The following is a 14,941-nucleotide window of genomic DNA, read 5'->3' on the forward strand; positions in this document are numbered from 1 at the left end:
TGAACCCACAGCTGTTCCCAACCTCTCCACTGAGGGTCTATTTTAATTAGCATCACAGCAGATGGAAAAGTGTATACACTTGCATTTCTTGTGTACAAATATTCATAATTGCTCATAATGATAAGTGTGTGTGTGTGTGTGTGTGTGTGTGTGTGTTGGGGGGTGTGTGTCTGTGCAATATAACTGCAAATAGTTGGATGGAAACAAAAAAGTGTGATAAGACAAATCAATAGATTTGATATCGTATGTATATAGGCACATGCATTTAATTACAGTCTATTTATTTATACCTGGCAAATCTTTACCCTTAAACCTTGTGAAATATCATCTAATGTTAATTTACACCATGGCTCCGGGAGCTTGACAGAGATATGTTGGGAAAAAAAAAAAAAACATCATGCTGTTTAGTTTTCATTTCCATTTTATAGCATTTTATATATCTGACACATTTTGGTATCAACAGATGCACACTCAATGTGCTGTTTTTCAAATAATGACAATGAATGCTCACACCAGTAAAGCAACATCCCTCCCTCATATATCACTATGATAAGAATTCACTCATCATCCCAAAATACTTCTTCATACTATAAGTGGCAGGAGTACAAAAAACTTTTCAATTACACTGTACAATCCCCTCCCATAACAGTTATCAGATATCAACACAGTAGGTTTGTTTAATCTACCCCTCACATAATATTGCACATCCAAATAAGAGCTAAAGGTAGACTGGGAGCAAATAAATATGAGGACCTAAATCAGACAAAAACCATCATCATGAGCTCTTACAAGAAGGATGTGCCTCTACTGTTTTCATATCCGACTGATTCAAGGATTCAAAGATTGACCGGTATTTAAACACACACTTTTATCCAAAGCGACAAACTCGCAAAGGGGTTCGGGAATTGAACCTGGGACGACCAAACATCAGACATGACGTTTCCATTGCTCCACCATGCCTGCATATACTTTTGACTGATTTGATTCAGACTCCTGAAATTACTGTTTAGGTTGTAAAAACCCTTCCTGTGGCCAACAATGTCATGGGGCAATGGGGATACAAGAGAAGGGATGACTTGAGATATATACAGACACATGTATGTTTTATGTTACGCCTTCCATAACATGAAACACACAAAATACCTACCCCCAAAACTTGTTTATATATCTTTTTCAACCATTAGAAATAACTTATTTCCTATAGTGCAGTGTCAGACATTGTCAGACATTGTTTATTACTATGTCCTTACATATACTTATGTCAGAGTGTAATTTGGCCATATGATGGCTTTGTACATAGCCTACATTGATGAGTTAAAAAGAGCGAATCATAAATAAGAGGCTCAGGCACATAGTAGCTTACAACTTAATCAATGGAACATACAGCGCTAAAACAGACTAAAAAGCTCCACTACATATTTCTTATCTCCAGTGATTTATATTTCACTAACTTACCCTGAATTTTAGTTCAAGAGGTAGACCAATTCCATTGATCTAAGATGAAGTGACCCCTCAGTAGTTACATGAATTGAAATGCCTTGCCTTGGCTTGAGTGACATAATGCTATCATGAACAGCAGATGTTATCATGAGAGCAGATCGACCACTTAGAATTATAAGGTTCTATCTGACATTTCTGTCAAAATTGAGTTATTGACATATTCTTATTCTGTGACAACTTCATAAGGTGAGGTGGAAATAGAACCTTATAATTCCAAGGGGACAAGATGTCCAATCACTTTGTCTAAAACTTGGCTCAGTCATATTACAGTTATCAGTGATTGTTAGACTTGTGGATGCACAAACAGCCAGTCAGATGTCATAGCATCTACTGTATACTCTTGAAGGCTGACTATTTATGGGCCACAGAATGCCATTAGTCAATTAGATACAGTTCATGGCAAAGCTATATCAGTCTTATTACAAAAGATTCAAGAAAATGTATTTAGAACTGGCTTATGTCTGCAAACTTCAGTTTACCACAAAAAAGCGCAAGAATGGGTATTGACTTACTGTCACTGTACATTTGACCATCTTCACAGAAAAATAAGCCTTTTGCTCATCATACACACAATGCATCATCCTTCTCTCAAGGCAGGGTTCAGACACTTAAGGCTCTATCAGCAATAACACAATAAAAAAATATTTTCAAAAAACAACAACTTTTAGCACTCATTGTTCATATTTCATCCCAATGTGTCTCTGTCAAGCAGAAGTAACACAAATATAAAATGTATCATCTCTAAGCAAACAGTAATATAGACAACCAGAAAATTCAGAACACCAATGAACAATGAAACTATTGAAAACACGTAAACTTAAAATTAAAATTAACACTTAATGTGTCACCCAAGTATGTTCTACATTTCTACATCTTTAACCCACAAATACAGCTCCAAAGTTTTTTGTTCCCTCCGTGAAGAGAGAACTAGCATAGTGGTCTTTCGTGAGTGTATTTAATAAGTTAATGGCTGCGATACATAGGTTGAATAAGCAACCTTTTAAATGCATTTCACAATTCCGCAGCAATCAACAATATTCACTGATCAGGTCTGATCAGTCCAAATGGCTTATTAAGGTCTTCTGGTCCTTCTAAGAAATTAACATAGGTCATTCCATGACTTAACTAATGGAAACTGTAAACATTCATTAAAGTGGGTTTTAAGGAATAGACACATTTAAGTCAATCAAATTGACATGATTTCCCACTTGTCCTACATGTCCTGGGTGTGTGTGTATGTGTGTGTGTATATGTGTATGAGTTTAGTTGATTGGTGATTTTGGTTATTCAGCTTCTAATTATCAGCTTCATAATCTCTGCACTGACTTTGAGTGATGTTTTACATGTAATCTCGTCCTGTGACAACAAAACCGATTTTCAGAATTAAATACAAAATCAAGCTTAATGTTGAAAACATGATTTCATAAACCACATCTTAATAAATAGAAAAATAAATAGGGTAGGCACTCAGGGCGTATTTTTATCTGAAGGGGGCTGCAGCACATTTAAAGTGCACTTACTCTGAGATACCACTAGATGTCACTGCAAAGTGAAAAAGACCTTCATTGCTCTTTCAGTTTATAATGGCTTCGCTTCGTTGAGAACCCCGTAACAGAAATAGCGGCCCTATTTGGATAACAATGGCCTGCCATTTATTTGAAGAGTATCAATCTACAAGTTTGACCTTGTATATGGTAGTTAAAGAGGGCAATGACAATGAAGTGGGCATTATTTGTACATATCCATTTCATTAAAGTATCTTTTTTCTTCTATAAGCGTTAATGTACAGAGACAAGTAATGCAGCGTTGAGATCATAAATCTGACTCAAATGAATATGGTATATGCTGATGAAGAGCATTTGCACAGGATTTGAGGGAAGTCATGCCAGTTTGATAGCGGCCTGGGATTATTCTGAAGAACTCACTCAGGACAAACTGCAGTGGAATTTCCATCTTGTATGGCTCTAAAAGGTTCTTCCGTTTGTCCCTTCACCTGTTGTCTTTGGATAAAGCGTGCATCATCCAGTTGACCTTGGTCTTCCAGCTCTCTCTCAAAGCTTCATTGAACTTGACTTTGAAATTCTTCAGTGCTTCTTCCTCGGACTTCCCTAAGGCCAGTGAATCCTGGAGGATAATGAGAAGAATAAATGTCTGAAATAAATGCTTATTTAATTAAGGATATTATACAACTATTCTAAAGTATCTTGACACTATACAAACAAAATATAATAAATTCACATTATCCTGTTGTGATTAATCCTCGCTATACGAACAGTAGGAGTAAAAGTTTTTACAAAGCACTTACTATAACATGCATTGCATTATCTCACTGAAAAAACGCTATGTAATTAGCATATGTGTAGATAACCATGTCGCTACTTAAGAACATTTCTTGGAGTGTTTGGTTTTGGAGTACTGGTAATCGTACCCGTTGTACAAGAGGGAGATCACAGTGCTTTGTGTATTAATACGTAACTGTAGTTAGTTAAAGGAACCGTATGTAAGATTGTGGCCAAAACTGGTACTACAATCACTTTCAAATTACTGTAGAGCGGTGTATCTACTTCCCCTCCCCTCTGACTGGCAGAGCTGGCAACCCGGATGCCGAAACACTACTGACTTTGTGATTAGTAGATAGGTGGAGGGTGGCGCATCAGGCCAAAAGACAACATGACAACATCAACATCAGTTGAGGGCTGCAACTTCACTTTTTAAATGACAATATCCTGGCCGGACTACTGTTGTCAGTGATATAAGTATTTGAAATTAACATGATTTCTTAATGTCTAGTGACATATCAGGGCCATTTTATGATTAATTGAAATACATTTCTTACATACATTTCCTTGAAGACATAATGTTGGGTGAGCAACTTGTCTACAGCAGGTGTGTTGTTGCCTGAGCTGTATTGTGCTGTATTGTGCTGTGCTGTGCTGTGCTGTGCTGTGCTGTGCTGTGCTGTGCTGTGCTGTGCTGTGCTGTGCTGTATTGTGCTGTGCTGTGCTGTGCTGTGCTGTGTGCTGTGCTGTGCTGTGCTGTGCTGTGCTGTGCTGTGCTGTGCTGTGCTGTGCTGTGCTGTGCTGTGCTGTGCTGTGCTGTGCTGTGCTGTGCTGTGCTGTGCTGTGCTGTGCTGTGCTGTGCTGTGCTGTGCTGTGCTGTATTGTGCTGTGCTGTGCTGTGCTGTGCTGTGCTGTATTGTGCTGTGCTGTGCTGTGCTGTATTGTGCTGTGCTGTATTGTGCTGTGCTGTACCCTACCTTCAGGTACTGGATGTCTTTAGCCGAGCTGAGCTCAGGAAGTCCAGCTGCTCTCATGAGAGCAAAGAGGTTCACAAACAAGATTCCATTCCTGCACAGGATCTTATAGGCCTGCTCACAGCACTCCCGGAACCTGAGAGAGAGAGAGAGATAGGGAGAGGGAGAGAGAGAGAGAGAGAGAGAGAGAAAAGAGAGAGAAATTAAAAGATAACTTCATTTAGCTCCAGAACACTGATTGCTGCTGTGATTTGTAGGTAGCATTGACGTGCATTAGAAATAAAGAGGACTATGTCATAGCAGTTATATCATATATTCACATATTATGAGATATCTGTAGGTTTTCTGTCACCTTTCAAACTTCTCACTGTTATTGGTCTTTCCCTCTTGAATCACATGGACAAAGTCATACGTCAGGATGAAAGGCACACGCTCCCTGTTGATCCGAAATTTGGTCTTGAAGTTGCCCAGGAAATGCCCAAAGTCAATGTGGAACAGCTTGGAGAGCAAAGAGAAAGAGGACACTGATGAGACACGTGAAGGAACTTCTGAGGATAAAAAATCTTACAGATGTTATGATATTACAGTAAATAATTTGATTTAAATGTATTTGTATTAATTATTGTTAGTATACATATCATATTTGTGTAAATATGAAAGAGCAAAAGGTATTAACTACTTTATACATGTATTATTATTATTATTATTATTATTATTATTATTATTATTATTAGTGATCCTAATTGTTAGAGGCTGCTATAACAGTAAATTTCTCATGTCCGAGTAGTCTAGATTAGATTACACTAAGAATGAAAAACATTGACATTAATGACATTTGAACCATGTACAAATGAGTGTGAGAATGTCTCCCACACAAAAGGAATCACACACTAATGTGAATTCTTTAAGCTTTTACAAGTTCGGGAAATGTCCATGGTAAACAGCCTAACTCTTAAGCATCTACTCAATGTCTTGCAACAGACATATGGGGACAGAAATATGAAGGTAAAACAATCCCAGTACATTTCTGTTCAGACAAAGAATTTGACGATTACCTGCCCCGATTCCCTTATCATGATATTGTCACTGTGCCGGTCTGCAATGCCCAAGACATACGTAGCTACACAGTAACCAGCACAAGACAGTGTAAACTCCTCAATGGCTTCATCAAGTTTGTCCCTGTTGGAAAGAGAGTAAAGGTAAGGAATGCACACACACACACACACACACACACACACACACACACACACACACACACACATAAGGAATGCACACACACACATAATACAACACACACACACACACACACATACAGTAGAATGCACACACGTGCACACACACACACACACAAACACAAACACACACACACACACACACACACACACAGTACAATGCGTATGTGCATACACACACACACACACACACACATACAGTAGAATGCGTATGCACACACACATACAATACAACGCGTATGCGCACACACACACGTGCACACACACAAGCACACACACAAACACAAACACACACACACACACACACACACACACACACACAATGCGTATGTGCATACACACACACACACACACACACACACACACACACACACACACACACACACACACACACACACACACAGAGGGAAAAAGAGAGAGACATGCTGAGTCAGAGGAAGTTCCTTAGCTCTCTGTTGAACATTTGCAGATAAAGCGCAGCACGGGTCTGCAAGCAACAGATGATTGACAGCACCCCATTTCATTGTCCCAGTATAGGCGCACCCTGGCCTGGTTCACCCTGTTTAATGATTGCAGCAACATGTTGCATGCGTATCTGAAGTACAGTGCCACCAAATGAGCCAACGCTTCCTGTGGGTTCAACAAACAACAACTAAAAAAGGCAAAGTGCATTTCCCCCCTTGAATCTTCTGCAACCGCATGAGAGCTTCTCACTTCTTAAGGCTTCCCTCGGACAGCCACTAGAGACTGCAGAACCTGCACTAGAACAAAACACACAGTGCTGCCGCAATGGTAATCCCCACAACAGGAAGATGTCACTGGACCATGACTCCATACGCCATTTCACAATGCTTGCAACCTACATTTGCATTCATTCAAATAAGCAGTGGAATCCAATGGGGGGAATCCAGTGGTAATAACTTTGAGTACTAATAACCTGTCTCCCTTGAGCATGTTTAAGTAAAGCAAAGAAAGCAGGGTCTTCATAGAAAAACAGAAGCATAAACATACTGCTGATTTAATCTCAAGTGATTACATGCACTCTTTCTGTTACTAATGCAACTAATGGCAGCCTATTCTCTTCTTTCACACACATTGGCAGTGACCTTCACCATGAGCGATGTCCTAAACATAATCTCCTCTACGTCTAACCACAAAGATCAAGTGAACATTCATTTCAACCAAGCTTTCTGTGAAAACCAAATGTCTGCATCTGCCAACAACTGCTATGCACACAATTGTGGTTGTGCAAATAAGGGGTGCAACATGTCTTAAAAAAAAATAAAAATAAACATCAACGCAGACATCCATGCACACACACACATAGTGTATACCAGGCTGGTTAACAAAAGGTCCTTTTCAAGACCAAACATGACGTCTACCACAGAGGGCAATGACGGTGATCAGCGTCAGCACAGCCCGTCATCTGATTGATAATTTACCCCGAGGGGACCAGAGTCTCCCTCCGTTGGCGAGCACACACACTGGCATGGCCTTCAGTGCCTGGGCCCTGCCGCACGTGGCCAACATCCTGCCGTCAACCCAGAGCTCCTTCACTCCACCCTCAGCCAAAGGCAGCCACTCCAGCATTCCTATGGACCCTTTCAAGAGAGTTCCATTATCAGCATCATAGTTGGCCCCACAAGACTTCCGTTTTAACATTCCGTATGTTATCTTAATGCAGAGGAAGTAGATTGGGGCCCAAATAGAATGTTCAAGCATTGTTTTTGTTTACCTTGTTGAAAGGGTCCATAGACCCTTTCAAGAGAGTTCCATTATCAGCATCATAGTTGGCCCCACAAGACATCCGTTTTAACATTCCATATGTTATCTTAATGCAGAGGAAGTAGATTGGGGCCCAAATAGAACGTTCAAGCATTGTTTTTGTTTTTATTGATGAAAGGGTCCATAGCTGAGCTAAAGGCATCCCATGTTGCACCACGAAGTCCGATCATCATGCCGAATTGCACAAACACACTTTCAAGGCTGCACAGCAAAACGTAACCAACAACAGCTGAAGGAGAAGCAAACACTACACAAAAACATCTGCTCTAAGTGAAGCTTGACATTTTTATATTTAGCACTGTTGTTAGCGCCTCCAGCTGTGTGGTACCGTATAAGAAATAGAGCATGACCTCTTAGGGTAATTTCCCAAGGCTAAATCAGTGGTAGCTTTGTGCAGCAGGCGCTGCTAAAAGTGAGACGCTGGTGCAGGGTTAGCGGTAACTGAAAGTGTGCTGCTCACCCAGGGTTCTTGGACTTGAGCCAGTTGAGCAGGGCATCCTTGTTGAAGGCAGCCGTGGCAGCGCTGGTGCTGTTGTAGAGCTGGATGTTGGCGATGGTGTCCGAGTTCTTCACCACCTCGATCAGGCCCGTCTTGTTGCCCGTGGAGAGGCACCCGTAGGGGACCATCCTGGGGGGATGAGTGTGCATCAGGGAGGAGGGAGACGGAGAGAAAGACACAGAGTGATTCAGCAACATTTTTGTTTTTTGTGTGTGTGTGTGTTTTTCTTCCATGTAACCGTCACAAAGAAATGCCGTTGCTTTGACAAAGTTGGCAAACAAACCACAAACCTCAGGTCCAGCCCCTCCTTCTTCCACAAAATGTCCATCAGCTGAATCATCTGGAGGGCCAGCATGTCCTGGCGTAGGTCTGAAAGCAATAACACATAACATAACCCACGCTGCAATCACTGCAGACCTTCATCAACCCTTGAATGCCATCATTTAAATGTGGTCAGAGCAGAGCCTTTGTGGCGGACAGACAACAGTAGAAAGTAAATGAGCGCTTCTCTCACCATCTCCATTTTTGAAAATGAGTCCCACAGTGTCCGACGACATCCACTTGTTTTTGTACATCAGCCAAAGGGGCTTCATTTTAGAGTCCATGAACTTGCACCGGTCTGCACTAAAAACAAGAAGAGGGACACTTATTTCAGTCATGTGGTCAGCTAACATGATGTTCACGTGTGTTTATAATGGCGCGATCAACTGAAGCAGTATCATACCAACACTCTAGATAGAACCTCTTGGGCAGAAAAGGGGAAGTACAGGTGAAAACTTTTGCAATGTCCATAACCACAAAACAAATAATTTGCTACACGCAACTTCTAGAAAAATCCCACATTATCAGCTACATCAAAGCAAAGCAACACCAGACATGGAGACTACCACAAACAACACACAGCACAGCAGGCTCTGAGCCTTGATTCGCCATGAACAATAATCTAAGTATCCACACTTGAAGTGACAGTGAATGAATACTACACTGTTCAGTTTTCTCCCCACAGCACCTCTGCATATACAGTGTACTGCAGCGTGGCCTTGGTTTGGATACATAATTAATCGGCAGATCCTGTGGTCCTACTGGTTCAGTTTTGGGTAGTCATTTTGTGACTTTTGTTTGTTTTATAATCCGCTATTGCAAAGTACCGGTAAGCAGTGGTCTCAGAGAATATATTATTTATATCCCAGTCATCTGAATAAACAACTTCACCAAAAATATAACGCTGATTGACTGATCATCACACCATCTTGGCCATATAGTGTGCGGACTAAACTAGCTTTTTTAGTAACAAGCATATTTGTCACACATTGGACCCTGGTGGGAAAAGTGCAAAGTCCGTAAACAAGAAGTATTCTTGTGCATGAACTACAGCTATCATGTTGCATGTGGGAGCATTGAACGGTTTCATACATGTTTGTGCTTAAAGCATTACCCATGGTGTTGAATTAGCCAACTGATTTTGCCTGTTTATTGCATTAGCTTTAGTTAGACTTAAGACTTTGCACTTTTGCCCATCAGTAGCCCAATTAGTGTTTCCTGCTGCAAAACAACGTTTGAGAAAGTAGAAAAGTAGGAAGTGGAGGCGCAGGCGCATTACCAGATCTCTGAGAGGATGATGCTGGGGTTGAGCGGCGACAGCAGGTCAGACAGGGCCTCCAAGTAGGCCTCCTGTTTGATGCATATTTGCATGTCTGCTGTGGTCTGTTGCCGTGAGGCCTTCTGAGAACCAGACTTCACAAAGTCGTTCAGGGCTTTCATTTTATTCAGAGCCTCATTCTGTCAGCAAACAGTGGATATAAAATGAGAGAGACAGAGAGAGAGAAGGAGAGAGAGAAATAGAGTGGGAAAGAGTGGCAAAAACAAATGATAACGATATATGATATAAAAAAAATGATTGATATTAACTGTTTTTACATTCATTGATGTCAGTGTATAGATTTTTTTAAGCAGGCATATTGTATCCTTTCAGAAGCTTGTATTGCATACGGTACCAGCACTGGTGCACTGCACTGCTGCACACTATATTATGCAGCTATATTTAAAGTGGAATGAGAACCTCAGGCATACAAGACCTGACCCCTCATACTGGCCATAGTTTAATGCTTCTATCCTCACCTGCTTCACCAGACCCTTCATATGATAGATGCTCCCTCGACAGTATGCTTCGAGGATGAGGCCAAAACGCAGACTGACCGAAGACACATGCATTTCAGACCTGAGGAGGAAGCACACCGCTCGGGTCAGTCCTTGAGTGCTATACTGCACTTTATTAAAATGCCACTGATGACGCTGCACTTTACTACTCCATAATGTAGAGATACTACTGTAGGTGTTATGCATTGCTTTAGTGTGGGTGTTATGTGAGTGTGTGGCTGTCCTGTTGTTGTCTGTCCATCTGACAAGCTGTGTGGTGTAAGACACATTTCCGAAAGGATAAATTAAAACCCCTACTGTATCTATCTTTCTCTTCACAGAGCAGAGGCAGTGGCAGTTCAGGGCTTCTATAGACCCTTTCAACAAGGTAAACAAAAACAATGCTTGAACGTTCTATTTGGGCCCCAATCTACTTCCTCTGCATTAAGATAACATATGGAATGTTAAAAAGGAAGTCTTGTGGGGCCAACTATGATGCTGATAATGGAACTCTCTTGAAAGGGTCCATTGGCTTACCTGAGATGCCAGAAAAGGAAGTGACCTATCTTCTTGTTGGACAGGGATCTCTCCAGGAGAAATCTGGCCAGATCACAGTCCAGGTAAGACTCGTACTTTAGGACCTGGACAAGCTGCAGGAGATACTGGAAGAGCTCTTCGTCCCTGTAAAGAAGCGAGAGAGACAGTCATTTGGGTAACACTGTGAAGAGTCTAACTGTATACCATGCTACCAGAACAGCTTGGTATAGTGGTCATACTGTAGAACCATCTTTTTGGAACAGTTTTATTTTCCTTCCTTAACTTTCCTTTCCAAAGAAACAACGTTTACCCGTCATTTTCATTTTGGTCAAGTCAAATCAGACAAGTCGGTCTAATACTTCCTGCCATGACGAGGAACCATGTATGTGTTGCACAACAACTCTTAGACAATTCTTCCTTTTGAGGCTTTTTGCCTGAGGCAGTCATTGAGTTATATGCGGCAGTCCTTCGATTTTCTGAGAAAACGAGTACCCAGTAATGTAGACATAATGAGCTAGAACGCAGATGATTAAAAGATAGCTCAAATAAGACAGTGAAACACTTGGGGCGGCTGCAGTGCTTGGTGCTGAGCCTACCGCAGTTTCCTCAGGCAGCGGATAGTGAAGGATCGGACATGTGGGTCGGGGAAGCAATAATCGAGCAGCTCCAGAGCGTGAATGGCCGGCAGGTCGGGCCAGTTCCACAGCAGACTCACCATCTGATCGGCAGACACAGACACTTGATAAGGAACTGCTAATCTCACTGCTGATCAACAACTTTGCTCTAGGAAGTGCTGTTTATGAAATCCCCTTGTGTTTGAGGTGCTTATTTTCAGATAAAGAACAAGAATGGGGATGCACTTCAAATAAACAACAACTTAAAAAAATGAAGATGTATGAATGAACTAGTTAATGGGTAACCTAAAACCACAATGAACTACAATCAACCGCAAAAGCCAACCCAGTGACCCAAAATCAAACATTACAAAGAAAACAACTACAGTACATATACTCTAACCCTGCTCTCTCAAACAAACCCATAAGGACACACTGGCCCATGTGGTGCTGGTGCTGATGGGAAGTGTAGTTTTTACCTGAGCCACGTCCTCATGCTTGTTCCACTTGGTGACGAGCAAGAGCTTGGAGAGGCTTTCGGGGTAGAGACGTCGCACCTCTGTCCGCATCTTCCATAGAAGCTCTTTCTCGTCCTCGAAGATCTCTGTGAAATTCTTGTTGTCCACAATCTCTTTCAGCTTCATATACTGTAATGAACATATTACAGAAATCATACACACATACAATCATAAAAACATACACACACCCCTTACCCTCTCGGTGCAATCAGACTCTGTGCAATAGCTGCTGTGTTTACTGTTTCCGTTTTTTAGCTATTTATTTGAGAACATGGAATGAAATTGTATGTGCGAGATGTATGTGCGAGGGTGAGAATGTGCTGGTGTATGTATATATATATATATATATATATATAATAGCAGCATAGAGTAAGATAAAAGATAATATATATATATATATATATATATATATATATATATATATTATCTTTTATCTTACTCTATGCTGCTATTTGGAATTTGGAGAGGATGGCTACAACAGAATTTTGTTGTATCGCATAGAATGACAATAAAGATCGATCTATCTATCTATCTATCTATCTATACTGGGGAGGTACAGAATCCAGAGGTGAGGCGAAAGACGAGAGAGAATAAGCATGCAGACAGTAATCAACAAAAACAATCAATCAGAATGGATTACATCTTCAGAGCTATTTAAGATTCAGATTCATTCATTCTTTCAAGTTTGACATGGCAGGGTATATCAGCATAAAAACAGTGCAACCTTGAATTGTGTCAAGTCGTATTAAGTGTTCTCGCCGTTTACAATTGACATTCTGTAGAAAATATTACAGATTCACGCCCCCCAGGTATTGATTCGAATGGCATTATACATGTGGATGAGTCTGAGAATGTTTTCTGCAGGGTAACATACAATACTACTACCATAGATCAAGCTGCGGCCATGCAATAGCATGACTTATGCTTATAGTTCTATTCCAACGTTGATTTCTACCCAACGATAGTAAAAAAAAGACAAATTTAAAACTAGAAACCTAACAAATATTCTTTCCATACCTCAGCATATTCCTCAAAAGCCAGAGGCATTTTCAGCTAACATGGGTTTACTAAATATAGGTGCACTTACTACCAAAACCTTTGCAATCAATGATTTTATTAGTGAAAAAAAAAAATGGATTTTCTGTTTCTTGTTGAAACCTGGCTGACTTCAGACAGCCCGAAGCTGTTCTTGTTGAGACTTGTCCCCAAATTATAATTTCTTCCACTCAATTAGACAAGGCAAACGAGGTGGTGGAATTGCCTCCATTCTCTCAAACAAATATAGTTGCACACGAAGTCAACTTTGGCGAAATCGCTTCCTTTGAGTATATTGCCCTCACTCTGAAGGCTGACCCAGCTGTACTTCTATTAACCTTATACCGCCCTCCTAAACTATGGACTGGCTTTCTCGACCAGTTTTCTGAACTTATGTCGCTCATCATCACTAGCTATGATCGGATAATTGTAAATGGCGACTTCAATATTCATGTCAATAAGACAACTGATGCTAAAGCCAGTAAGTTCCTTAATGTGTTGGACAGTTTAGAGCTAAAGCAGCATGTTACAGGACCCACCCACAACCTTGGCAACACCCTCGATCTAGTCATTTCTAGAGGGATAGAAGTCACAGACTTATCAGTAAATGATATAAATATGTCTGATCATCATTGCATATCTTTTAATATAGTACTGCATACTCCAAAAATTCATCCCAAATTGCAATCAAATCATGACTCTTGGACATTAGAGCAGAACAGCAGTTCATAGCTCTTATAGACTCCATAAATTTAGATATTTTACATCATCCCATTGATCAAATGGTAGAGGCTCTCAATCGTGAATTAGGCTCTGCTTGACAGAGTGGCACCCTTAAAAACTAAAAAAAAGGCCCTGTAGCAAACTGACACCTTGGATGAACGAAAATATCCATGATCTAAAAAAGATCATGTAGGAAAGCTGAGAGAACATGGAGAAAAAACTAAGTTACAGGTTCACCGTGCCATTCTAAAAAGAAAAATTGCAAATTATAATAGAGCTATTGAATGAGAGGAGGAACCACTTCTCTAAGGTAATTGCTGAAAACAGTGGAAACTCTAGGGTGTTGTTCTCTACCATTGATAGGCTATTGCATCAAACACCTTTTGATACACTCAGTCAGGCATCCTCTCTAAGATGCTAAGAATTTGCAGACTTCTTCAAAAACAAAAAAGTCATTTCTATAAGGGGAGGCTATTGGTAACACAAGTAATATGTTTGATAGTACACCCAAAAACAGCCCCCAAAATTAAGGTCCTTTAGCACTATTACTCAATCTGAGCTTGGTAAAATTATAACTCAAACCGCTCCTCAACATGTGTCTTAGATCCAATCCCTACTACATTCCTCGAAAAAAGTATATGATAGCTTAGCTCCCTTTTTTTCTCAAGGTAATAAATACCTCATTAGAAACAGGTATATTTCCAACTGCTTTTAAAACCGCTGTTGTGAAACCTTTTACTTAAAAAAGTCAAATCTTGACCATACCAATCTGAGCAACTACAGGCCTATATCAAATCTATCGTGTTTGAGCAAAGTACTTGAAAAAAAGTTGTTTGTAATCAGTTAAATACTTTCCTCAACGAAAACAGTATCCTTGAAAAATTCCAATCAGGTTTTAGATCAAATCACAGCACAGAAACGGCTCTAGTAAAAATAGTCAATGATCTCAGACTAGCTACCGACTCAAACAAGTCTCAATCCTTATTCTTCTGGATTTGAGTGCGGCATTTGACACCATTGATCATAGCATCCTAATTCACGCTTTTTGAAAGTGGGTGGGTCTCTCTGATAATGCTCTAAACTGGTTTCAAACCTACATTACTGGCAGA

At 40.5% G+C, this 14,941-nt stretch overlaps 1 protein-coding gene across 2 annotated transcripts in view; it reads right to left on the bottom strand.

Moving 5' to 3' along the window:
• Window positions 1–241: 241 nt before the first annotated feature.
• The window catches only part of pik3cd (phosphatidylinositol-4,5-bisphosphate 3-kinase, catalytic subunit delta), a 31,894-nt gene continuing 17,194 nt past the window's right edge, over window positions 242–14,941 (bottom strand). For both annotated transcript variants that reach the window (XM_048241243.1, XM_048241241.1), the window contains exons 12-23: window positions 12,036–12,203; window positions 11,539–11,660; window positions 10,943–11,086; window positions 10,388–10,487; window positions 9,870–10,048; window positions 8,784–8,893; window positions 8,560–8,638; window positions 8,231–8,398; window positions 5,809–5,932; window positions 5,106–5,251; window positions 4,757–4,889; window positions 242–3,624 (exon numbers count right to left, since the gene is read on the bottom strand). In XM_048241243.1, coding sequence (XP_048097200.1) covers window positions 3,490–3,624; window positions 4,757–4,889; window positions 5,106–5,251; window positions 5,809–5,932; window positions 8,231–8,398; window positions 8,560–8,638; window positions 8,784–8,893; window positions 9,870–10,048; window positions 10,388–10,487; window positions 10,943–11,086; window positions 11,539–11,660; window positions 12,036–12,203 — 1,608 coding nt within the window. In that variant the 3' untranslated portion in view covers window positions 242–3,489. The remainder of the gene's footprint in view (window positions 3,625–4,756; window positions 4,890–5,105; window positions 5,252–5,808; window positions 5,933–8,230; window positions 8,399–8,559; window positions 8,639–8,783; window positions 8,894–9,869; window positions 10,049–10,387; window positions 10,488–10,942; window positions 11,087–11,538; window positions 11,661–12,035; window positions 12,204–14,941) is intronic.

The sequence above is a fragment of the Alosa alosa genome, chromosome 4 (assembly GCF_017589495.1).
Source record: "Alosa alosa isolate M-15738 ecotype Scorff River chromosome 4, AALO_Geno_1.1, whole genome shotgun sequence".
Lineage (NCBI taxonomy): Eukaryota > Metazoa > Chordata > Actinopteri > Clupeiformes > Clupeidae > Alosa > Alosa alosa.